Source organism: Symphalangus syndactylus, chromosome 23, assembly GCF_028878055.3.
Source record: "Symphalangus syndactylus isolate Jambi chromosome 23, NHGRI_mSymSyn1-v2.1_pri, whole genome shotgun sequence".
In the NCBI taxonomy this organism is placed as follows: domain Eukaryota; kingdom Metazoa; phylum Chordata; class Mammalia; order Primates; family Hylobatidae; genus Symphalangus; species Symphalangus syndactylus.
Genome location: NC_072445.2, coordinates 27,378,566 through 27,404,897, shown reverse-complemented (window position 1 = coordinate 27,404,897; position 26,332 = coordinate 27,378,566). Strand labels below are relative to the sequence as shown.

General features: G+C 35.9%; 1 protein-coding gene and 1 long non-coding RNA gene across 6 annotated transcripts in view; one reads left to right on the top strand and one right to left on the bottom strand.

Moving 5' to 3' along the window:
* Positions 1-26,332, bottom strand: part of MLIP (muscular LMNA interacting protein) — a 155,883-nt gene that overhangs the window by 50,404 nt on the left and 79,147 nt on the right. For all 5 annotated transcript variants that reach the window (XM_055263585.2, XM_063632803.1, XM_063632804.1 and 2 more), the window contains 2 exons: positions 24,999-25,043; positions 12,712-12,840 (listed from right to left, as the gene is read on the bottom strand). In XM_055263585.2, coding sequence (XP_055119560.1) covers positions 12,712-12,840; positions 24,999-25,043 — 174 coding nt within the window. The remainder of the gene's footprint in view (positions 1-12,711; positions 12,841-24,998; positions 25,044-26,332) is intronic.
* On the top strand, positions 23,204-25,112 carry LOC134735729 (uncharacterized). Its single transcript, XR_010119153.1, has 2 exons — positions 23,204-23,420; positions 24,940-25,112. It is a non-coding gene; the product is annotated as an uncharacterized lncRNA (long non-coding RNA).

Below are 26,332 nucleotides of genomic sequence, written 5' to 3'. Positions count from 1 at the left end.
TGACTACAGTTAATAATATTTTATTTTTTACTTGAAATTTGCTGAGAATAGATCTTATGTGTCCTCATCTCTTCTCCCATATACATGCACAGAGTAACTAGTACATTAATAGTTACATTGATTAATTTGAGTGTGGTAATCATTACACAATGTACACATGCGTCAAATCATCCATTTTACACCTTAAATATGTACAATTTTTGTTTTTTTTTTTTGAGACGGGGTCTCGCTCTGTCGCCCAGGCTGGAGTGCAGTGGCGCAATCTCGGCTCACGCAAGCTCCGCCTCCCGGGTTCACGCCATTCTCTTGCCTCAGCCTCTCCAAGTAGCTGGGACTACGGTCACCTGCCACCATGCCCGGCTAATTTTTTGTGTTTTTAGTAGAGACAGGGTTTCACCGTGGTCTAGATCTCCTGACCTCGTGATCCGCCTGCCTCGGCCTCCCAAAGTGCTGGGATTACAGGCGTGAGCCACCGCGCCCGGCCAAATATGTACAATTTTTATCAATTATACTGCAATAAAGATGAAAGCATTTGGAAAAAATTTAAAGAAATTATACTTTAAAAAAATCACAAATACGTATTAGTATGGGTTCCATTAGAAATGGTGATTAGTAGCCCCATTTTTGTAGGATAAAATTGAAGTTCAGTATGGACTGATTTTTTCAAAAATCACAAGAGCCCATGTTCTTGCCATTGAATTCTATTATCGTCTTTTTCTCTTTTTCAGGAAGTAGGAAAGTCAAAGGCTACAGTAACTAGCCACAAGGATAGGGTTCCTCAATGATCAGAGGACCCAAGGACGAGACGTGTCACTTCTCTTGCAGTAGGAGTCCACAGAATGTGCAGCCTGAGTGTAAAGTGGACAGCTTTTAGTGAGGAAGTACACAGGGTGCAGAAAAGGTTACAAAGAGGAGCAAAAAGGCAGAGACCACGGTCCAGAATATTGAGAACTTACTAGAATCTAAGCTCCATGAGGGAGGGATATCATCTCCTTTATTTCCTGGGAAATCACCGAGGCCTATTGCAGAGCCTGGCACAAATGTTAAATGCCTGAATATTAAGTGTAGAGGAAAGGGGGATAAGTAGACAGAGAAGTAGCAACACCATTCAGCATAAAACCACAGCAATCACTACTCAGCATTGCGGAGACCACATGCTCGTAATGTTTTCTAGTTTTGTCTTTCTCATAGTCCTATGTTCTGTGTTCCTTCTGTCAACTCAGGCAGCTAAAGATCAATTCCATCCTCATGTTTCTGGATTAAAATGTTAAAGCAGAATTTCAAAAAGAAAGGATAAAGTAGAGTTTGGGTTTCAAAATACATTTTAGAAACTCATGGCAGAGTTAATACTTTGACAGAAAAAAAATTGGGTTTCAAAAGCCTAGGAGCTAGGACATCAAACCTCTGGAAAAGAACATAATTAATCAGAGTAAGAATGTGTGAACTGTGCTGGGACTGAGAGCAGGAGGATGGAGGGAACAGAGGAAAACAACAAGATCAGAAGTCTCAATAGGACTAGGCAAGGTCCCTATGACCACTGTCAACACTGAGCTGACTCCCAGGGTGAAAGTGGTGGTGGTGAAGATAATCCCTGATCAATCTGGGGAAGCAGAGATTAGAGAGAATTTTTCCAGCGATTGCCAAGTAAATCTAGAATAAATGGACCAATTCACAAGTTCCCCTGTGGCTAGTCTGGTGTGGAAATCATAGACTAGAAATGGCTGCTGGGTGTGTCTTGGCAGAAAGCCTTTTACAAAAAGAGGCAGGGGACTCTGACAGATGTCATTTTGAGACATCTCAAAAGAGATTTTCAAAAACTAGCTGGATTTTAAAACCGCAAGAGATGCTCTGAGTATAAGAGCTGTTCCATTTCAGAGAATGGTAGAAAATTATACTAAGCAAGTAAGTATAAATTGCTTGAAAATGTGTTACTTGACTGCTGCCTGCAGATTTGTGACTTACTCTAAAGAGATAGGATTATCTTTATAAAAGCACATAAAAAATAAATGGCCATGCTCTTCTTGATTCTTATGGCAGTCAGGTAGTCAAAGTACCATATCTTTGTTAGGAAAACAGAATAGCCCATGGTTTTATCATTTTGGTGTAACATTTTCAAGTGGAGATACAATGCATACAAACATCAGCTAATTACAACTTTATTGATTTGAAAAGCGTATAGATATCTTTGAATTTAAAAAAAACTTTCACAGTTTTGAAATTCTGAACAGATTATGTACATATAAGATATGCTGGGTTTTTTTGCTGTTGTTTTTTGTTTTTGTTTTTTTTGAGACAAAGTCTCACTCCATTGCCCAGGCTGTAGTGCAGTGGCAGTGACGCAATCTTGGCTCACTGCAACCTCTGCCTCCCGGGTTCAAGCAATTTTCCTGCCTCAGCCTCCCAAGTAGCTGGGATTACAGACACATACCACCACACCTGGCTAATTTTTGTATTTTTAGTAGAGACGGGGTTTCACCATGTTGGCCAGGCTGGTTTGGAACTCCAGACCTCAGGTAATCTACCCGCCTTGGCCTCCCAAAATGCTGGGATTACAGGCCTGAGCCACCAAGCCCGGCCTGAGATATGTTTTTATTATAGCATTACAACTTTTTAGTGTTACAAAATCTATACATTTAGATACATTAAATGAAGCATTTATATTGTTCATACTTAAGGAGTATTATATTTTTAAGTGATCATACAGTTTTTAATATACTAGCCTTTTGTTCTTTTGAATCTATTATTGTCTTAACAAGGGATTTAAGTGAAAAGTTTGATGTTCTACAACTAAATTATTTTCTTATACAGAGCCTTTTTAAGTCTCACATCACTTTCCAGAGAGAGATTTAAAAGGCAAAAATTATCCCCAAAGTTTATTGCAAGGATTAACCCAGAGTCTTTTATAATTATGAAACACATGAATGAAATATGGTGTCCTCTGGACTTGAGGAAAGCTGAGACAGTAAATCCAGAAACAGGGAAGTGCAAAGACATGTTCACCTTCATTATTAAAAGTATCTTCATTTAAATTTTAGGTTGCCTTGTTAGCCTTCTTATTCAGTATATTTACAGCAGAAATAGTTGACATATTTACCAATGTGAAAAAGAAATAAAAAGTAACTTAAGTAGCAAATGCCAAGACGCTTTAAAAAACTACTAAATATGTATGTGTGTGTATTTAATCATCTTTTGCATACACACATATATTTAATTTTGAAAATAAATTATCTCTTGGGGTTTTAATTTAAGGCAAAGGAAAACAAAACTATAGTTATTCAAAGGGACATAATGGCAATAAATCATATTGATGATTTCTCAATACAAATAGGAAGTGAATAGAAACTGACTTTTAAAGAAAGGGGAAAAAATATTCTCTACCCAAAATTGCTCTATGCACATTGCAGGGGCGGGGGCAAGCCCATGCATGTGCACACACACAGGCACACACACACAGGCACACACACACCTGCACATCAAAGTAAACCCTATAGAGCTGGGTATTTGTCATGATGTTGACTTAAACAATAAATTAAGACTTTCCATCTCTCCAAACATGTGACCTAAATAATACTTGTTTTTCCCCCTCTTTTTTGAATCATCTAATCATCAAATATCAGGGCTCCAATAGTATTTAAAGACAAAAACACAGAATTTCAGGATACAAGGAGACCTTCAATAGTGCATTGTACTCCACTCTCATTGTGCGGGTGAAGACGATAAGGTCCAATACCAGGAATGGCTTAATCCAACAATATGGATTTTAAGAGTTATACAAACCATCTGACTCTTTCAAATTTCTCTTTTAGTTGATTGTCTTGGAACCTAATAATTGGGGAAGCATAGTAAGAAAGAAGAAATATCTAGAAAGACGAAAAGCCATAATTTTGCCGACATATCTGGAATCAATGAAAATGTACATTCCTTATCAAACAGAGCTACCATGAGTAGAAGCTACATGGGACAATATTTGGAATATGACGAATTCCAAAGATAGAGTTTTACCTTCTTTTTTTATGTCAGATAGGGAAAAGTTCTTAGTTAAAACACAAAAAGAAGGCACCTAATCAATGTTGGTTGAACTGAATTGCCCTTGGCAGGGATAAAGTAATGAGCTTCATTTTTCATAGTATTGGAGCAGAGAGTGCCAGGAGATGTTCTAGTCCAGGGTTTCTCAATGCCAGCATTACTGCCATTTGAGGCTGGATAACTCTTTGTTGTGTGGGAAGGTACTGGGCATTGTAGGATTTTTGGCATTATCCCTGGCCTCCACCTACTAAATGCTAGTAGCACCCCACTTTCTCAGTTGTAAAATCATCTCTGGTTGAGAATCACTGATCTGGTGCCATCCCCTCATTTCACTGATGAGATTCAGGTTTCACAAATGCACAGAGTAGAGGTGATTAAGCAGAAAGTCACAGCCAGCATACACATTTCAAAACCGTTTCCGCAAAACCAAGCTGCCCTAGCTTTCCTTTGGTTCTATTATACATAAAAATGAATCAAGTCATCAGACCCTGCCTAAATGTGGTTTTTGACATGGGAAGGTTAAACTAGCTTGACTCTACCATGGCTTGCAATGTGCCAGTCTTCAACTGCATGCAATTCATGGAGACCTAAGCTTAAGAGAGAGAAAAACAACTCTGTTTTTCCAAACTTAACCCAATGTAATAAACATCATATAAACTTGCTTTCCTTTTGCAGATAAAATGTACTAAACCTCCCAACCTTATTTTTATTGATTTTTATTTTTATTTTTCGGGACAGAGTCTCACTCTGTTGCCCAGGTTGGAGTGCAATGGTGTGATCTTGGCTCACAGCAACCTCTGCCTGCCAGGTTCAAGTGATTCTCCTGCCTCAGCCTCCTGAGTAGCTGGGATTATAGGCACCCGCCACCACACCCAGCTAATTTTTTGTATTTTTAGTACAGATGGGGTTTCACCATGTTGGCCAGGCTGGTCTCGAACTCCTGACCTCAGGTAATCCACCGCCTCAGCCTCCCAAAGTGCTGGGATTACAGGCCTGAGCCACGGCCCTCCCAACTTTATTACATAAAAATAATTAGACAAGTCAGCTCCTGGTAGGCTGTTTATTTACTTACCAAAGGTAGTTTTTTATTTTCAAGAGAAAGTAAGGTTAAAAAAAATTAAAGATCTTAAGGTTCATAAGGAAAATTGACATTTGGCTGTCTGAGCTACAATAAATTAAATTCCACTTAGGATGCCCTTATTTGAACATTAGAACATTATTTTTTAAAAACTCTAAAACCTACCAATAATCCCATCCCTAAAGAAACACCAACTTTGAACTTACAAATTTAGTATAGGTCTCCCTTTCCATGAAGTCTTTGAAATAGACAAAAATACATTTCTTTTTTAAAAAATTCTTGGGGTTTTCTTTCTATACATTTATTTTAAATGATTTGCATCACTAGCTTGATTCTGTTCTACATAGGCTGAACTTCACAAGCTGTCCTTTGTTTTATTTTAGTGGAATTCAAAACACAGTTTGAGTACCAGCTTTAGCTCTTTGCTTCTCCTATGCCTTCTCTTGGTTGCTCTTCTCATTAGGATTTATTGTTTTTCCTGCCTAAATTGCTTATTTTGAGATATTTTATCTTGGGTCACAGAAAGGAAGAGAAGGTTCCCAATTATCTTCATATAACTCATCTTCAAACTTATATATCTTGTCATATTTTAGGTCTGTCCTCATTCAAAATCTGTCTATAACACACATTTTAAAATATATGCCAATATCTCCAAGGTTGAGAGACTGTAAAATGTTTTTAAACACATTAAACTCAGCATTCATATTCAAACACCCCCAATTTTCATTATGTTCTCCTCTATGCATTCTACCTGGATCTCACGTCTCATGGGCCAAAACAGATGTACAGTACAGAAAAGAAAATCACAAGCCAATATATTTGCATTTCCTAAGCATACTTATTAACAGCTATCACACAAAACATTTTAAGGCAGTTGTAGAATTGAAACTGTGTAGGGAGGGAGGGAGGGAGGGAGGGAGGGGATTACTGTAAGCAGTGTATTTGGAGAGGGGCACTAGTTTCATCAAAAGTATCTTATGTATTATAAGACAATTTGGTACATAAACTGGCAAATAAAAATGTCTTTAAGATTCTCACCCACATGCGAAAGGTATGTGATTGTTACCATCTGTGGTTCTATACACAGGCTAATCTTGTCTCAAAATTTGAGGAGAAGGTTTGAGATAGAGACTCTTGTGAAATAAAACATATGAATGCATCTTTTTTCCTTACAAACAAACAATTTTTTTTTAAGAGATGGAGGTCTTCTTTAGTTGCTCAGGCTGAAGTGAAATGGCACAATTATAGATCACTGCCACCTCGAATTCGTGGGCTCAAGCTATCCTCCCGCCTCAGCCTCCTGAGTAGCTGAGACTACAAATGCACACCACCACACCTGGCTGATTTTTAAATTTTTTGTAGAGATATGGTCTCCCTATGTTTCCCAGGCTGGTCTGACTCCTGGGCTCAAGCAATCCTTCTACCTCAGCCTCCCAAAGAGCTGGGATTACGGGCGTGAGCCACGGCACACAGCCAACAAACAAAATTTTTGAACTTTGTAATCTCAGAATAACATTTATTTTGGATATTATTTAAAATTATTTTTACATAGCTGTCCTCTCTCTCTTTTGAAATGTTGCTGCTTAATACCTTTCAGATAAAACCAATAAAGAATTAAAAAATTCTATTTTAACAAAGACCTATTTTTTTTGAGACGGAGTCTCGCTCTGTCGCCCAGCCTGGAGTGCAATGGCACGATCTTGGCTCACTGCAAGCTCCTCCTCCTGGGTTCACGCCATTCTCCCACCTCAGCCTCCCGAGTAGCTGGGACCACGGGCGCCTGCCACCACACCCAGCTAATTTTTTGTATTTTTTCAGTAGAGGCGGGGTTTCACAGTGTTAGCCAGGGTGGTCTCGATCTCCTGACCTCATGATCCGCCCACCTCAGCCTCCCAAAGTGCTGGGATTACAAAGACCTATTTTTAAACTGGAGTGTACTTTGTATGAGAGGTTCTAAATATGGCAGTGGCCAAGCTCCCTTTAATAAATATACATAGGAACATCATGTGTTAACAAAACATAGAACACATTTGCATAAAACTTTCAAATGGTCATGGTTTCCCAGTAGAGTGGGATATGATGAGACACTACATATCCACCAACTATTTGTTAAGCAAATAATGCTTCAGACCATTATGATAGAAGTAGCAAATAGATCTTCTTTGGGTGTTTGCTGTTTTAAAAGCAAGTAAAAATGTCTTTAAGATTTTTACTCCTACATAAGGCAGCTGAAGAGGGGCATGGAAAAGAAATTCCCGTGAGCAACTGACAGTTGCAACAGAATAATCTAAAGCATAGGTTACAATTTTCCAAACTTGATGTATACATAAAATCAAGAGAAAAGAAATGTCAAAAAAGGGGGGGTGCAGAGGTGATGGAAATTCTATGTATGAAGAAGTGAGCCTACCTAACTATATTTTGGAAGAAAAGGCAAATATTGTCTCAAAAAGACAAATTTTTAAAAAGATATATACTAAGAAACTAGTTTATTGTGCTGATGATAATTTGTCTATTATGTATAAAACATAACCTGTTTATGCTAAATTGTCTATTATCTCTTTCATATAAAGGAAGGAAGCAAGGTAAAATAGAGAAAACTCACAAGGACTTCAGTCCTTAAATAAAAAAAAAAAAATGGCAAAACTTAGAAAAGCCAAATCTCTGTTCATAAACCTTCTAATGTAGCACTACAAGAAATTGCAGCTTTCCTCTCGTTAAAACAATCTAGCAAGCCACTAATTCATCTCTACACCTAAAAAGTTCATTTAAACATTTACCCCAAAATATTTCTCAATCAAATGTTAGCAATTATAAAAGACAATTTTATGACAGAAGAATATGGACCATCTTGATTGAGAAACAAATGTTGAAAAGTGGTAGTTTGTGGCAAAGCCAGAGTTTTTCAGAGAGAGTAAAAGGCAGTATTGTCAGTTTCGCCTATGACAAAGGTATTCGCCCTGTAATATTAACATGTGGGTGACATAAAGAAGGGAAGTTGAAGGTCACAGTTGAAATACAACTTGATGAATCATTAGATAGAAACCTGAAAGTCACTGACATAATCATCAAAGTTGAATGTCAAGCATAGTCATTTTGGTAGGGAAGAGGCAAGTCAGATGTCTAAAAAAACTCAGAAGAAAAGCGGGAATGAAATACTACAAGGAAAATTCTCTATAATTACTCTTTTGTGTTCTCTGTGAGGTAGCACAGAGGAAATTCTCTAAATGGTCATCTTCACAGAAAATATGTTCTCCCTCCCATTTAACACAGTAGAAGAAAAATAAATTTTAAGAGGCATACATGCTGGAAAGTGTTATTTCTCACAAATGGAAAAAATATATATTTCTAGGAAAATCAGATGAAAAAATATTCTCCCTTTAATTCTATCCAAAACCTTTTTTCACACATTTCCTTAGGGCTTTAAGAAAGTAACAATATATCTAATACTATGAGTTGCATTATTAATTTATAAAGAAAGAGAGGATTTTTACATAGCACTTTATGTAAATGAGGTGAATTATTGCCTTTTTATATTAAACCAAAAATCTTCAATGAAATCTTTATCTAATTACACATATTAAATGATCAGAAAACAATCAATATATTTTGCAAATTCATAAATAGTCAGAATAAACTAAATACGATTCAGCTCTTTAGTATCTTCATTCTCATCAGCAAATTGCTTTTCTGAGCCTGTATGTCTTCTGGATGCCCAATAATCCAATGAATTTTGCTAATTATTTTCCAGCTCTACCTTTAGTTATCAATAAAAATATGCTTTAAACACACCACCATAGTTTTTAAATCCATAGATTTATGGCAAAGTGTGAGGACATTTTGTAATAACTGAAAAGCACCACAAATTGGCACAATAATAAGTTAATTGATTAACGAATGAAGATTAATCATTAATTAATAATGAATGAAGACAATTTCAGAAAAGCATAATCTTCATTTTGAAGGTTTTGTTTTTTTTAAAAAAAAATCTAATATACAATGATGCTTCCTGGCCTGTGCCACTTTGATGTAAAAGTTGTTGGCTAGTAAATTTCGATTACTTGATTATGCATTTGGTTTCAAACTTGGCTGTTAGAACTCAGCAGCTGTTTCCTGGCAAATTTTCAGCTCATAATCAGGTCAAAAGGCTGCCCAGCTGCACCTTTTTGAACTACAGTAAATACATTTCTGTCTAGTCTCATTATCATCTTTAGTGTCTGACATTTTGTAACAGAATTTTGAAATCATATTTTATGGCAGTGAAGCTGCTAGGAAAAATTTATTGACTTAACAATCCCATCCAACATCTCCTGTCATGTGGAACTGTCCCCAGTACAAGGCAGATTAGTGAATGTGAGCTACTTCCATTTGGCCCAACTGTCTGGCTAAAGAATTTTCCATTACATGGGTGGATGAGATCAGCTGAGTTTGGAACCATTCAATTTATTCTGTGGCAGCAGCGTAAGAGAAGACAATAGTGACTAGAACTGAATTTGAGTACACTTTCTTCTACTGAGGCTCTGATGAAGTAGCAATGCTGAGATTATACATTTTATTATTCAAGTTATTTTTTAAGCAGATGTAAGCATCTACCCTTGAGAGCTGTTCTGGTATCTCTCCACTGTAGATTCTGGACACAATGAGATGATAGTTAAAGCTCAACATGAAAAGGCCAGTTGACAGTACATGCCGTTTCCCAGGTGTTCAGTGGCCCCAAAGTTCTATCTTATCTTTGCCTTTCATGCCAGGTCAATGAATAAGGCCAGGGGACCTTTGGAATTCACTTTTAAGTGGTATGCTAGACTTCTTTCAATTCTGACAGTGCATTGTCTACTATTACTTCTCATGTTCCACATTCAAATGCGGATACAAATGAGGATAAATTGGTTAGAAGAAATACAGATAAGATTAGGTCTGTGGTAACTTAACATTTGCAAAATAGGTCAATTTTCAGCCAAGTATTTAGAAATAAATAGATTTATGTTGTAATGTAAAAAGAGCTTTAAACTTACTTTATAGTCAGAAAAAGCAATGAAAAGAAATGGCAATTATTTTGAATGACAAGAATTTTCTGCATTTGAAAATGGAATTTATCATTTCAGTAGACAGTACATGCCGTAAATTACAGGTAGATTAACTCGATACTCTACAAGGAGTCTTGCTTGAAGTAAAATGCATGAATTTAAAATTATACTCACACAGAAGAATAAAGTTATTATCTTCCAGTATTGGATCATATTTTGAACAATGTAGGTTATATGGATAATATGTTAAATTTAACTGTTAGTGGTTTGATTTTCATATAACTGCTAAATTATTTTTATAAACATTTTATAATTGTCCCATACTGTCTAAAACTTCATACTAAAAGCCACTAAAATATTAGTGTCATGCAAGCAATAGATATTTCATAAGTGCTTTTGTTAATGATAAAAAAAGTTTTCCCCACAGGAGTTTCCATTTCTTTTATGTATGGAATTAGTGAAGGCAACCTTATATATCAACAAGATTTCCCTATTTAATTTAATTTGAGGTCTATATTTTATTCCACAAAATTAAAATAATTGCCTCTAATTATCATTTTTGATCATTTTGATCATATCAGTGCCTTCTAAAAAAATCGGACTTATAAATCATAGCCTTCTCACAAAGTGTATATAAATCAATGGAAAATATTTTCATCTGAATGTTGTAAATAAAAACTAGAACTAATCATAAAAAGTATTTGTAATGAACTTTTTCAAGGTTACATAGGGATTTCAGACCCAGTTATGGTTAATCATAGATTTTAAGTAATGCAAATTTTAGTGTTTAAAGGATCCTTAGAAGGTACCTAATCTGAACACCTCATTTTGTGCATTAAGAAACTGAAGCCAGCCGGGCACACTGGCTCACGCCTGTAATCCCAGCACTTTGGGAGGCGGAGGCTGGCAGGTCAAGAGTTTGAGACCAGCCTGGCCAGCATGGTGAAACCCTGTCTCTACTAAAAATACAAAACTTAGCCGGGAGTGGTTGGCAGGCGCCAGTAATCCCAGCTACTCAGGATGCTGAAGCAGGAGAATAGCTTGAACCCAAGAGGCAGAGGTTGCAGTGGGCCGAGATGGCGCCATTGAACTCCAGCCTAGACAACAGAGTGAAACTCCATCTCAAAAAAAAAAGAAAGGAAGGAAGGAAGGAAGGAAGGAAGGAAGGAAGGAAGGAAGGAAGGAAAGAAGAAGAAAGGAAAGAAAGAAAGAAAGAAAGAAAGAAAGAAAGAAAGAAAGAAAGAAAGAAAGAAAGAAAGAAAGAAAGAAGAAAGAAAGAAACTGAAGCCTAGAGAGATGAAACCACTTGCCCAGGGTCACAGAGCTAACACGTCAGATAAGAGATTCTTTATGTTTTATAAATATAAATATAAATGTAAATATAATTTATATTTTCAAGAATATTGTTAGTTATTATTTTCAAACTAAAATTTTAAAAGCATAACACCTTATATTCCTTTATAAATCTATTTTATTATGGATTATAAAATATGATGATCTTACATGTCCTGACTGTATTCAGAAAGTTTTCTGAATATCTTACATTGCTTATTAATTTCATATTTCAATCTCTCAATAAAATATATAGCCCATACTATTTGCTGCATTTTAATATGACAAAGATTTAAAAACTCTGCTATTCATTATGAAGTTTTATATTGCATAAATGTGTATTTTCATATTTTCACAAATATAAAGCACCATTGACAATTCTCCATTATACCTCCTTCAACATATATAATATATAAGGAGAATCTAGTATAGACTTTTCAAACATAAACAAAATGAACAACAAATCCTAAATATGACTTGAGCCCCGATTCTGTTACTATTACTTCCCAGTCTGAGAGACTGCATCGTCTCTGTTAATATGAATCTAAACAGGACTTTTGTCAACTTCAATATACCAATCTAAAATATTCCATCTCTTCAAAAGGAGGCAAGATTTTATTTTATTTTTTGAGACAGTGTCTTGCTCTGTCACCCAGGCTGGAGTGCAGTGGCATGATTACTTGTTCACTGGAGCCTCGACCTCCTGGGCTTCAACAATTCTCCCACTTCAGCCTGCCAAGTAGCTGGGACCATAGGCACACACCACCATACCCAGCTATTTTTTTTAAATGTGTTGTAGAGATGGGGTTTTACCATGTTGCCCAGGCTTGTCTCAAACTCCTGGGGTCAAGCAATACTCCTGCCTTGGCTTCCCAAAGTGCTGGGATTACAGACATAAGCCACTGTACCCAGCTGGAAGCAGGATTTTAGAAATAACAATGCAACACCTATATGACCCATCCAATCAGTGATTTCATGATGTCTTCATAGAGGGTAACATCTTGGTCCCCAAAACAATACCAGCACTAGATAGACAGGTTTTAGAAAAAAAAAAAAAAAAAAACACATTAAAATGCTTCAAAATATTATTCTTGAATTATTTAGGGACTTCCATTTATTGTGCAAGCATTTTTCATTACCAAATATATTCCAATCAAACGAGCATGTTCTTACACATGCTATATTCATAGAGACATCTTTATTTTATATAGTCATTTATTAAAATAGCAAACATTTTCTCTTGTATGTGCTCACCTGTTCAGAAAAGAGGTCGCTGTTATCTTCCAAGTATTTACTGAAAGGGTTGGGTTCATAGACTTCATCCTCATTTTTCAGTAATATTCTGGATTTTACAGGCACTGGGCGAATTACTCCAGGCTTAGTCTTCATGAATGTAAAATAAATATTAAAAAAGCAGGAAAAGAACACTATTAAAATGAACAAATATGTGTATTTTTCAGTCATTCAATGCTGTCCTCACAGAAAATTATATTTTTTAATTTTAAATTGATTTCAAAAATGCATAAAAACAGCCTGAAGTCAAATGATTTTAACTAATGTATGTTTAGTTAAAATTTAACTATAACAGCAATCAGTTCATAAAGATCTACTATTGTAACATTCAAAATGCAAACATGTTCTACTCTTGCTGGTGCGTTTGGTCAGCAAATATTTCAAGTATTTCATTTGGTCAATATTTATTGAGAGTCTTCTCTGTGTCAGGTAGCATTCTGGGCATGATAGCATAGATGACTTTGGTATATCCACCAAGTCCATGACAACTTCCTTTTTCTGGAAACTGCTCACCCTCCATGCCCCAAAATCTACAAAGCTGGGCCCCCAGATGTCATGTTCATATTATGAACTAGGGTGGCTTTCTGACCTAAAAGAGTGGAGGGTGGGTGGCAAATAGATTGTCTCTCCCAATAACGTGGAACAGGGATTTAAACTGCTCTGCAGTAACTGTGGGAGACTGAAATTAAAGTATGTGATGTAGAAGCTACAGGAAAGCCTTAACATGACCTAAAAAGCAGACACGCTGAGATCAAGAAGGATATAGCAAAGTGCATGGAGGGGCAGCCCAGAAAGGAGAGATACCAGAGAGCTTTCCAGAATTGACTCCCCAAACATTCCAGGGGCCTACATAAATTTCCTGTCCTGACGTTCTTTCCTTTTCTTTTACACTAGATTCCCCCACACACACCTTTTTATTTAACTCAACTTCGGTAACTTGCAATCAAAAGAATTTTAGTTAATACATCAGTCACTCAAGATTCTTAAGCTTGTACCCAGTGTCAATTTGACAAAGAGAGACCAGGGGAGAACTCTAGTTTGGGGTAATTTCAAAATGTGATGTTTCACAAACACCAAAATCTTGTTACCCCGTAAAATGTCACAGAAAGATTGATGTTTGCAAAAACATCCCAAGCAATAATTTAATAAAAAGCTGTGATGCTCTTTCTGTTTAAGCACTTTTGCTGCAATCATTCCTCTCAACCCCATTTCCTTTTGGAAAATGGTAAATTATCTCCTTTCAGTCAATGCTGATGCTCACAAGTAAAGCCTTAAGGGACTACATCTATCTCTCTGCTCTATAAAGCACCTGATATATTTTGAGTCTTGAATAAATGTCACTCTGCAATACTTTCTTCAACAGATATTTGGTCTTTCATGTATATGACAACTGGGGGAATACAGATTGAGACAAGTCTCTATCTTCCCCAGACTGAGAAATATCTCCCAATTAAGAAACTCTGATTTTTCTCAAGGGGAAAAATGAACAAGTAACATCCAATTGTGCATGAAGTCATGCCATAGCGTATACACATGAGAACAATATTCCTCCATTAAGTGCTGCAAAAAAACCAAAAAGTCCAGGCAGTTCCTGATTTCTATAGCCACCTGCAATTATGGAGGTGCCTGATATCTGGGCCATGATCCTAAGTTGTCCACACCTCTGTCTCTTTTTTTCATTTGACTTCCTGCTTCATTTCTTCTTTCTTCTTCTCCTATTCCTGCACTTTCTCCTTCTCTTCTACTCCCTTGTGAGGCAGAAAATAAATACAACTCTAGGACTCAGGGGCTACAAGGCTCTAAAACCAACATGGTACTTTAGGGGCTAAGCTTGTTGTCACTATGCAGAAAGATGAAAGCAGGGAGGAGAAATCTAACCAGGAGCACTTTGGATGGTAGGACAACCTCTGCCAGAGAAACATGACTGCCTGGGTCCCTTTGTTGCAAGCAGGTAGATGTTTGGGGTTATTCTGGCCTAGAGCCTTCCACTCAGATCATCTGTCTTGGGATCAGTCCTTTCCAGGGTGACATCAGAAGACAGACTCTTCTGGTTGGTTGGATATCAGATACATTCAGTATCAGAGTCTGTTACTGATGCTTCATATTTGCTTCTCTACCAGTTTTCATGCTCTTTAGTTCTTATGAGTTTCCTGGATTTGGTGGTTGTCTCTGACAATTAGACAATGATTTTTGCTCCATTTCCTCCACTCTACCAAATTTTCCACATGTTCTTTTCTTGGACTCTGTGTTCCCAGGTTTGGGCTATATGAAGTCTCTGAGTCTTCCTCATTCTATTTACTTACTTGGTCTTCATATGGTGTCCCTGATGTTTACATTGTATATATTCCCTTTTTCTTTAGTCCTGTTCTTTGCTCCAACAACCTTAATTTGCTGTTACCCAGTAGTCAATACTTCATAGATATGGAAGCCAACTCTAGGCGAAAGATGACTACACATAGTTTGCCTTTGACATTGTTCATACTTCTCATCCTATAATCTTTAACCATACCTTTCAAACCCGACCATCTCTCAGTATTGGTCCAGTTAAAAATCTAACCCTAGTGTCCCAATTCTGAACCTCATGCACCCTTCACAAACCTTGGTATACTAACAAGTCATCTGTGTGGTAGCCTCTGCACCTTCCTCATGCCTTTTCACATGCTTCAAAACCAGCTTCAAAATCCTTGAGGACCCATTGCAGCTAATGACACTATCATTGTCTCATAGACACAGATTTTATATTCTATCAATATAGAATCAAAAACTGAACTCAATATTTTAGATAGATCATCTCATCAATTTCTTATAAATTCTGTGGGAGTTTTAAAGGTAATAAGTCACATGCCAAAGTCATGCAGTTAATATGTTAAGGTTTAAATCCATGTTTGGTCTGATCATCATGCCTGTGATTTTTATCACTTCTATGCTGATTCCAGGGAGGAAGAGAGACATCATAGAACAGACAGAAGTTTGAAATCTTTGTTAAATATCCACCTCTCTGTAACTTATCCTATCTAATCAAAAACAAAGCTCCTGTAGTTTTTATATTTTTTATTCCTTTAAAATATATTGTTTCTCTGTTTTATTTCCACTGTCAACTGTCTCATCCTTGATTTTGGCCATCGTTAACTCATTCTATGCCATTTTACTTTCTTTTCATTAGCCATCCTAAATATTCTCAGAACATTTAGGACCTAATGTTATCTAATGTTTTCAGTTCCTGGTGACTGTACACATCCACACATCCACTCTCTTCACACACACACAAACACACACACACATATACACACACACACACATAGAGAGACACACACACCTCTTCACCACCTCCTAAAATACTCCATAATTTGCGTGGCCAAGACATCAAATTCCCACTGTGTCTCTGGATTTGGTTAAAAATTTACTCTCATGAAGTAGCATAATATTGTAGAAGGAGAGAAACATGGACATAGATTTTAGTTTTTGCAATGTTGTTAATAAACTGTATTACCTTGGAAAAGCCATTCCACCTGTGTAGACCTTCTGTTGAAGGGTTGTAATTCTAATACATGACTATGTCCTTTAATAATGGGTAATGACACATTTTATTACTTACCTTTCTGACCCCTCAGGAATTATACCACACAGAGTTACAGCAAAAGGCTTGTTTCTGCATATTCAAACCCATCATCCAAACAAGGGTCTCAAAGGGCCACTTAGAAAGTCTATAAAACAGCATATGTGAAGCAACTGGCACTGTTGTCATCACACATAAGTCTCTCTTGGAATATTAGTTAACTTCCCCTCTATTTTTCCTCATACCTTGTTTCACAATGTCAAATGGTGATACAATCTACATTTGCAACAAAAAGTTAACTAATGTTCTATCCAATTAAGACATTGTCTGCTAGCGCTTTGACCCTTAGAATGAAGGCTGTAGACCAGTATCAGCATCATCTGAGAACCTGTTATGAGTGCCAAAGCTCAGTGCCTGACCTAAGCCTACTGAATCCGAATCTGCATTTTTAAAAATCCCTAAGCGATTCATGCACACATTGAAAGTTGAAAGACACTAGACTTGAACTCAGTACATTAAAATGTGCTGCTCATGTAGAGATAGATCTTTCTTAGTCTATCATTCCGGAGACATCCATTTGGCCTTGTCTTCTGTCTCCAGACCAAAGGAGAGGCTTTAAAACAGACTATGCTTTATTAATTCCTAATCTACGTTGCATCTTTGCATGTAGTGATCTTTGCTGATACCTTTGGACTTCAAGTAAAGGTTCTCTTGAACAACTTCTCTAATTCTGAACAATTTAATTTGTTACATCTGTGTCCAAACAAACACAGAGGAAATCAGATTTATCAAGTTAGGGGAGTCTATAAAACTGAACTACTATAAGATTGTCATTGTTCCGCAATATTACAACTAAACTAGCCTTAAGAGGCCCTGCTTTCATTTTTATCTACTATAGAATCCGTAGAATAGTCAGACTCATGACTGATAGATGCAAATGGCCGTCTAATGATGCCAGAAAAAGCAGTTTTGTAATTTTCTTTCCAGCCTATGTGGAAAAATTAAAAAGGTAATGACTCTCATAGCCAGCACAAAGGGCACAAGAAGAAAAATGAGAAGATTCTCCAAATCGGAAATATCAATTCATGAATGTACTGAGAATTGATTTACACTGGGTATAGACATTTCTTAAGTGCTGGAAAGACAAAATAACTGTTTTGCAACTCTGAAGCACACCTCTACCAGGTGTTCACTGGAGACATTTTGCCAGTTAAGATATAGTCTATGTCAGGAACTATAGTGTCTATAGAGATAAAAAGATATACCCCCTGTTTTCAGAGGGCTCACAATCCAGTTGAGTAGATCACAAGACAACCACAGTATAAGTCGAGTCATGTCACTCATCTCCTAAATGATGTCCGTCAGTTCTACATCAAGTCAAGTCAACTCTCCTCTGAAAGCTCTCTAATGCCTCACCTTTTTACTGAGAGTAAAGTTCAAAGCCCTGGTAGTGCCTACAAAGCAATGCCTATAAGGGTGCTGTATGACCTGATCTTTCATATCCCTAACCAGCCTCTCTTTTTCCAATCTTATTTCCTAGTACTGTTCCTTCCACCCCTTCACTCTTTCTACTCTAGCTTACACACTATATGATAATGCCTCCTCTAGGAGTTTGTATTTGCTCTTTCCTTGTCTGGAACTCCCTTATTCCTTCTTTTTCAGTTTTTCAAATGTCTGTTTAAACATCACCTTATCAGACAGATCTTTTTAACAAGCCATATAAAATAGCAATCTCCACCTCTCTTGCCTGCTTTATTTTCTCCACAGCAGTTACCACTACCTGACATCTGTTTGTATCTATTGTCTTTCTTTCTCCACTAGAATGTAAGTTCTGTGAAACCAGAGATCTTTGGTTTATTCACTCTTATATCTCCAATATCTAGAATGGTGCCTGTACCTGGTTGGTGCTCAATAAATATTTGCAGAATGAATAAGTTAATTGACAGACAGAAGCTCAGTGTGCTGACTATAATTCAATATGGAGTCTATAAGAGGTACTGATTCAATAGCAAAGACATGGAATCAACCCAAGTGCCCATCAATGATAGATCAGATAAAGAAAATGTGGTACATATACACTATGGAATACTATGAAGCCATGAAAAAGAAAGAGATCGTTTCATTTGCAGGGACATGAATGGAGCTGGAAGCCATTATTCTCATCAAACTAATGCAGGAACAGAAAACCAAATACTGTATGTTCTCATTATAAGTGGGGGCAGAACAAAGAGAACTCATGAACACATGTTAGGGAACAACACACACTGAGGTCTGTTGTGGGTGGAGAGGGAAAGCATCAGGAAAACACGCTAATTCATGCTGGGCTTAATACAGAAGTGATGGTTTGATAGGAGCAGCAAATCACCATGGCACATTTTTACCTATGTAACAAACCTTCACGTCATGTGCATGTACCCTGGAACTTGAAATAATTTTTTTTTTTTAAAAAAGGTGCTGATTGACTCCTTGAGGTCTTCCATTATTTTTCTTGAATTGGCTTTTTGATCACAATATAATTCACAAAGAGGGACCTTTGAGGGATAGAAGAGCCATATGGTATTTTTCCAATAGAGGATGAGAAGAAGGAAAGTGGGGGTTGGTGAGTTCCACCCTCAGAAGAAAGAGTATAAAGCTAAAGTTATCATCTTCAGAAATTCAAGGGAAGAGACCACTTCTTTAGGGACTTTACAAGATTTTAATCTTCTTCATTTAAAATAAATTGTTGCTTTTCTCCCTCTGTTCATGGTGATATGCAATAAAACTCTTAATACCAAAACACAATGATGTCACCTTTTTTAGAGAATTCAAGAGTGGAGGGTGGGGAGAAGAGGATATTATATCTGAAGCTAACATTAGTCTTGGGGACAGAAAAAAATTCAAGGGAGTGAATATATGGGTTCACCGAAGCGCAGTGGCAGGTTTTAACGGTCTATAAGACACTCATCTAAGCCTGCTATTGATTTGTGTTTATAATCTATCAGGTATATACTCATACTTGAACATTGTCACTTGGGGCACTATGTAAATAGATACTATTTCCATCCTTTGGAACTTATAATTCTATGACAGCAAGTTGGTACAGCCTCTGGGCTAGAGACCAAAGTTGAAGATTAACTACCGGCACTGACCTAGAGAATCCATGACCAATATTTTTAAATAATGGGTTTTCACAGCAAAATCTTTCTTAAACTAGTAACTTCAACTAACACTAATGGACTGATGTTTTTTTAATTGCCTTTGACTACAGTAATAAGCTCTAGGATGGTGTGATAAAGAAAAAAAGAAATAAAGGATAGGGTGCCAGCTTTCAAGAGTTTATTTTGATCTTTCTGGAGAGATAAGATGTGTAACAAAACTGCAAGAAAGTAACAAAACAACGTATAGCAAATCCTATGAGTCTGGCTGGAAATTCTACTAATTTTATGGGCTCAAAGAGTTTGCGAAAGTGCCATGGTTGTTTTTGACCCATTTGCTGCAGTTTTGTCTTCAGTCTCCAGTGCTTTTTTCTTTGCCTTTAGAATTTCCATGTCAAAAAAGTTTGTGCAAACTCAATATATTCTACCAGGCAAAATTGTGGACAAAAGCAATATTCTCTAAATTATTTACCTGATTTACTCATTCAGATAATACAGGTTTATAGACCCTAATTCTTGTTTTAAACAAACATTATTATATACTTGAAGCAAATACTTAAGCTATGTTTTCCCCTCAAACAAATATCTTAAATCTCAAAACACTATGGCATAGGGTAAAGCTCCCAAGATTGGAAAAAACAAAGGAGATTTTTATACCACTTATTACCAAGCAACTATTGGCATGGCATTCCACATATTTAAACTTCAGTTTTTTTCATCAGAATAATGGAAATAACAATTCCTGCCATACTAACTCAAAGGTGATTAGAGAACCTAATGAGATAATATGCATGACAAAATTGATAAAGAAAAAACAGCATAAAATAAATTTGAAAGGAAAAACAGAATATATACTTTGCAAGTATAAATATGGCATGTTGATTCTAAATGATCTAGACCATTCACAAAAGTACCTACTTGATGTGTTTTTCCAAAAAAAAGTTTTATAATGATTACAATAGTTGTATAAAAATAAACATACATAAGACCTCAATAATTATAGGCCATATCTCATGGCTCAAGAAGCATTTCATGGAATATACACAATACAGATTGGCCAGATTGAAATATTTCAATGGTTAAATAAAAGATAATAGCATGACTCAAACCTGAGGAGGCGTACCTGATAAATGCTGTGGCACTTAAGTACGTTATGTCAAGGAAAAACTGGTCAAGGAGAAACAAACTGCCTTTGAGCTTGAAGGAGACATCGATTCTACATAAAAGCTCTCAGGGCTGCATTTTCTGAACAACAGAGGCCTTAAGGGCCCTCAGAGATGAGTCATGCACCACTAAAGCTGGACGCATCAGCTGGCATTCAGAACTAGGAACAAAGTATTTGCAAGTTTAAGCACTCTTCTTAATAGTGTTCCAGTAAATAGCATCTTCCTTTTACCTGTATATAGCCATGTGACTTATTTTTTAAGTCTATTGTTTTGTGCTCTCTAGATTGAGTATTCCATCCTGGACAATAGTGAACATTTTGTAACGGCATGAAATTTCAAAAGCAAAAGGCAAATGTCATCTAAACCAGGCTCCCCTACTGCCAAAGAAGGCCAGGGTTTAGCCACCTTGGGGAGCCTAACTTGTGTGTTATCTTATGCAGGGAAAAAGACCCCACTGGCCTTTGTTAATATCTTTGTGATGATTCAGCTCAACAGCTAGGAAAGCTTTGTGAAGGTTTAACACAGACCCTAGATCTTTCTTTTCCTTTTTCTCCTTTTAATATGCTACAGGAAGCACTATTCACAGCTGTGAAAACTTCAGTACTCTAACTGACCCTACCCAGTCTCCTCTTCGGTAAGTAGTCACATTTTCCAGGCAGTGCAAAAGCACAAGGCAAAGTCAGACACAGGAGGTACCCAGTGAAAGTAATGCTTCCAGTGAGGCCCTGTTTCCAAACTCCTTAATTACTCTTTTCTTATTTTCCTTGAATTATCTAAAATCAATGTTAATGATTCATTTTCCAAAGCTACACAAAGCAAGGATGAACACTAATGCTGGTGATCCTAGACAATCTATTTAACTCCATAAGCATTTGTTTCTTTTTCTGTAAAAATGGCTGCTCATTTTATCTCTTCATCATTCACAGATTTTATGTGCAAAAATAACCTCTCCCTGTCTATAGGAGTATACTGACAACTCCATATTTTATGATATATGAGCCTTACAATAATCTCTTCAGGTTCACAGAGTCGTTATTCCAATCTCCAGTGAATAGGTGGGAATTTCCAGTATTTTCGTCTCTAATTTCCTTTCCAGTTCTGATCGACTGCAGTGCAGTTTAATAGAGGAGAAGCTAAGATTGGTGAACTAGCTTCACATGAGCCTCCAAAACAGTCTCCCAAGCCCAATTCTAAATCATTTGGCTTCCAGAGTAAACAACGGAAATATTTTAAGAGTAAGGGTCATAGCTCTATTTCTTCTTTCCTTTTCAATTCTGAATTGGCACACTTGCAATAAAAGCAAGCAAACAGATCAGCCAAGTTAAAAATTTGAAAGCATGAAAAAATGATATATCTTTAAAAAGTTAAATCTCAAAAGCAATTTGAGAATTGCATTAAGCTTGTGGTACCATAGCAATTTGTCATATATTTTCTCTTCAACACATTTACTACATTTACCTCCTAAAATAGGACTCAAATAATTTTAACTATTTACTGTTTGTTTTACACAAAACAAATATTTGTTTATATAATTTGACTGTAAAATATCATACATTTCCAATAACTTTGTTTTTATGCGTTATACATCCATACATATTTACTCATATAAACAAAGATGTTTATATATAAACAATCAGAATTACCTCATATGTCATCTATATGTGTATGTATATTATAAACACATACATATATAAAAATATAAATATGTATATCTCAAAGTTTTGTTTATCAAAGACATTCTTATTTACTCATTATTCAGAACTTAAACAGTTTGTGATGGCAAATATTGAAAATTCATTCATAAAAATGAAAAATTATAACTTTATAGTGTTACTTAAGTGTAAAAATATTCTAAATCCTTAGTGAAGTACGTGCCCTATAACATGTCTTACATACAATCATTTCCCACTATTTATTTCACTCTCAGGTAGTATTAATATAAACACAGGGCTGACGTCATGAAATAGAAACCAAAATTATTGAATTAAATAAATATATCAGTAGAAGAGATGTTTATTTTTTTAATGTGATATGCTTACTTGATAATAATCCCTTCACAAACCTACCTATATCTCAAGGGCATTTTGAGATTAAAACTTATTTTAAAACTTGGTTAAGAAATGCCTTGAACTCCTTAGAGAAAAGGACTTAAGTAAATGCAAAGAAATTATTATAAAAGTCATTCAAAGCAATGCTTTGTAGTTTTGCCACTAGAGAACACAAACTACAGGATTATTTTATTGGGCAAAAAGTAAGTTTTTTTATTATATTCACAATTAGTTGTTTTACTACATCTTACTTTATAAAATCATTTTATATATATATATATATACACACACACATATATATATTTGCCACTTTGAAATAATTTCTTAAAGTATTAAACCAAGAACTTACATGTATGTAAAATACACACCTACACGTGTATATATAGTCCACCAACACCTAAAATCCATATTTTATATACTATACTGAGTGAAACTATATATAAGAATGTTTAAAACATTCTTTATTTCCATATATTACTCTAAATAAACAAATATATCATTTTAAATACTAAAATAATTGTAGTAATATTTCCATATCTTAAGTGGGAAGTCATTTAACCTCATTATGTTATTTCAGTGCTTGTTTCCATGGCAACTCCTTCAACTTCACTGTGTTAGTAACCATAGATTCACAGCCCTGGAAGGACTCGGAAAGTACGCAATAGAATGCTCTCACTGTTCAATTAAGGAACTGAAACCCAGACTCCCGGGCTTTCGACTTACCCACTTTCAGCCCACTAGTTAATGTCAGAGCAGGAAGTATAAGGTGGGTCTTCTGATACTCATCCCAGATTCTTTCAAGTATACTATATTGCCCCCCCACACACACTGTTCTAAACCAATTGACACTAATGCACACACATATTCAAACACACGCCATATACACACTATATGTATAAACACCAGTATACCCAAGTGGATTGATTGAATCAAGCTATTTTAAAAGTCTAACAACACTTTTTATGATTTCTCCGTATTACAAATAAATAAATTGTAATTATTTTTATTGGGATAATAATGACAAGATGATTTGTTGGCTGTGGCTATAGGACACCAAAACAATTTCTTTGAAAGGGGAATATCAGTTAATGTTTCAAACTGTTTTACTAGAAATTTCCATCATTTTAGTGAAGATATCTATTATTCAGGAATTTACAATTTTAGACAATAGACATCCAAAGATATTAAGAAAATCTTTGGCCAGGCACGATGACTCATGCCTGTAATCCCAGCACTTTGGGAGGTCGAGACAGGTGGATCACGAGGTCAGGAGATCGAGACCATCCTGGCTAACAAGGTGAAACCCCGTCTCTACTAAAAATGCAAAAAATTAGCCGGGCTTGGTGGCGGGCACCTGTAGTCCCAGCTACTTGGGAGGGTGAGGCAGGAGAATGGCGTGAACTCGGGAGGCGGACCTTGCAGTGAGCCAAGATCGCGCCACTGCACTCCAGCCTGGGCAACAGAGCGAGACTCCGCCTCAAAAAAAAAAAAAAAAAATTATTTTGTGACTTCAATTTGGTAACCACTGTAAGAATAAGAAATACAAAATGCTATAAGATAAAATAATTTTCCCATTTAATCAAATTTTATCTTCAAATAACAGATTCTAGAGTCTGGATCTGTGTTGCCCAGTGTAGTCCCCACTGTTGAGCTCTTGTGACTAGGCAGAATTGAGATTTTCTGTAAATGTAAAATATGCAATAGTTCAAAGACTTTTCTCAAAAAAGTAATGTAAAAATGTCTCGATTTTTATACTGCTTATCCATTGAAATGATAATATTTATACAACATTAAATAAAATATTTTATGAAAATTAACATTACCTGTTCCATTTTACCTTTTTAATGTGGGTACTAGAAGTTTTAAAATTACATATGTGGCTTACATTTGTCATTCACGTTGTATTTCTATTGCTCAGCACTGATCTAGACCATTTGCATGCTAATTCTCCTGTGTGAAATATCTATTTCTTATTTCCTCAAATCCAAAAACTATCCTACTCAGTCATGACCTTCTCCTTAAACTCTTTTTAGATCTCCTTTAAAGAGTGTGGTCTCTTCTCCAAATTCTAATGGCATCTTTAATCTGACCTCACAATCTCTTCTAATGCCTCTACTTGGATGTAAGTTACTAGCAAGTAAGGTCTATGTATAGTTTTACGTATGTTTGTCACCTGCAAAACAACCACCATGGAGCTTTTGGAAAGTATCACTAAAATTTTATTAGACAAGTAAGTGAATAAAAATATATATAGTAAATGTATTCTTTTTTTCACTTTTACTCAGGTAGAGCTCTCTTGAGAGATCAGAATTTGCAGTAGATCTGTGACTTAGAAGATACATACCAGCTGACTCTCAGATACTGTAGAAGATGGTGAGGAGAGATTTGCCTGCAAAACACGAACATGGTGTTTATTAGTGAAACTCATACTTTATTAAAATATTTATGTGTTTAAGTATTTTGAAGTTTGTTTGTTATTATATGTCCATGATAGGATTTTGAAAAGTATAAAGGAAAAGGAAAAATATCCTTATGCCACCAAAGAAATGATTTTTAATATTTTTGGTACATTGCCATAAATATTTTTCCCATGTATTGTTATTCAGCCCACATAATAGTGAATATGATTTTTATATGCTGCTTTTCCTTCTCATTTTCATAACATAAGCATTATATCATGACATCAAAAATTCTTCAAGGTTACCTAACATTTCATTCTTTGTATTCTTCACATTTTAATCAAACATACCAGCATCGTTGCTATTTCTATTTATTTAAAGCAAATTGAAACAAATAACAGATATTTCTCTAAAGTATTATTATATAAAAAAGAAAGCATAACAAAGTTTTTATGATTTGAGAATAAAAATGACTTGGCTTTTAGAATTGTTTAAATTAAAGAGCAGATTAATATTGTTTCTTTGTCATTGGCTCCTGTATTTCAACCCTTTCATCTGGATTCAGTTTCTTTCATTTTTAAAAATGTTATCTCATTGTCCTAAGAACATTTAACATGAAATCTGTAATTTGAACACGTTTGTAAGTGCATAATACAGTATTGTTGGCTATAGGTGCAATGTTGTATGGCAGATGTCTAGAATTTATTCATCTTGTTTAACTGAAACTTCATGTTGATTAGTAACTTCCCATTTCCCCCTGCTCCCTAGTTTCCTTCTTACTAAAGTAAAGGTTTTGGTGGTTTTTTCAGACCTTACTGTCTTGGATGTTGTCTGAAAATGTTTTTATCATGTTCTCATTCTTAAGTGACAGTCCAACTGGACACAGAATTCCAGGGTAGTAGCATTTCTGTCTTTTGAAGATGCTATCCCACAGACTCTGGCTTTTGTTGTTGTTGGCATAAATGTTATAACTTGGAGGATCTTCTGTCTTCAAATTTGGTTAACATCTAAAGTTTACCTCCGTGACATTCTGTAATATCAATATGATGTGCCTTGGTGTAGATTTCTTTTTCTCGTGTTTTGGGGGTCTTGGTATGTTCCTTTATTCTGAGTGTGCATATCTTCTGAAAAATCCTACGCGATTATCTCTTCAAATGCTGCCTTTCTCCCATTATATCTAAGCTCTTGTTATTGAGCTTCTAGTAAGTTTATAGTAATGTGCCACACAATGATGTTTCAGTTGATGATGGACCTCATATATGACAGGGGTCTCATTAGA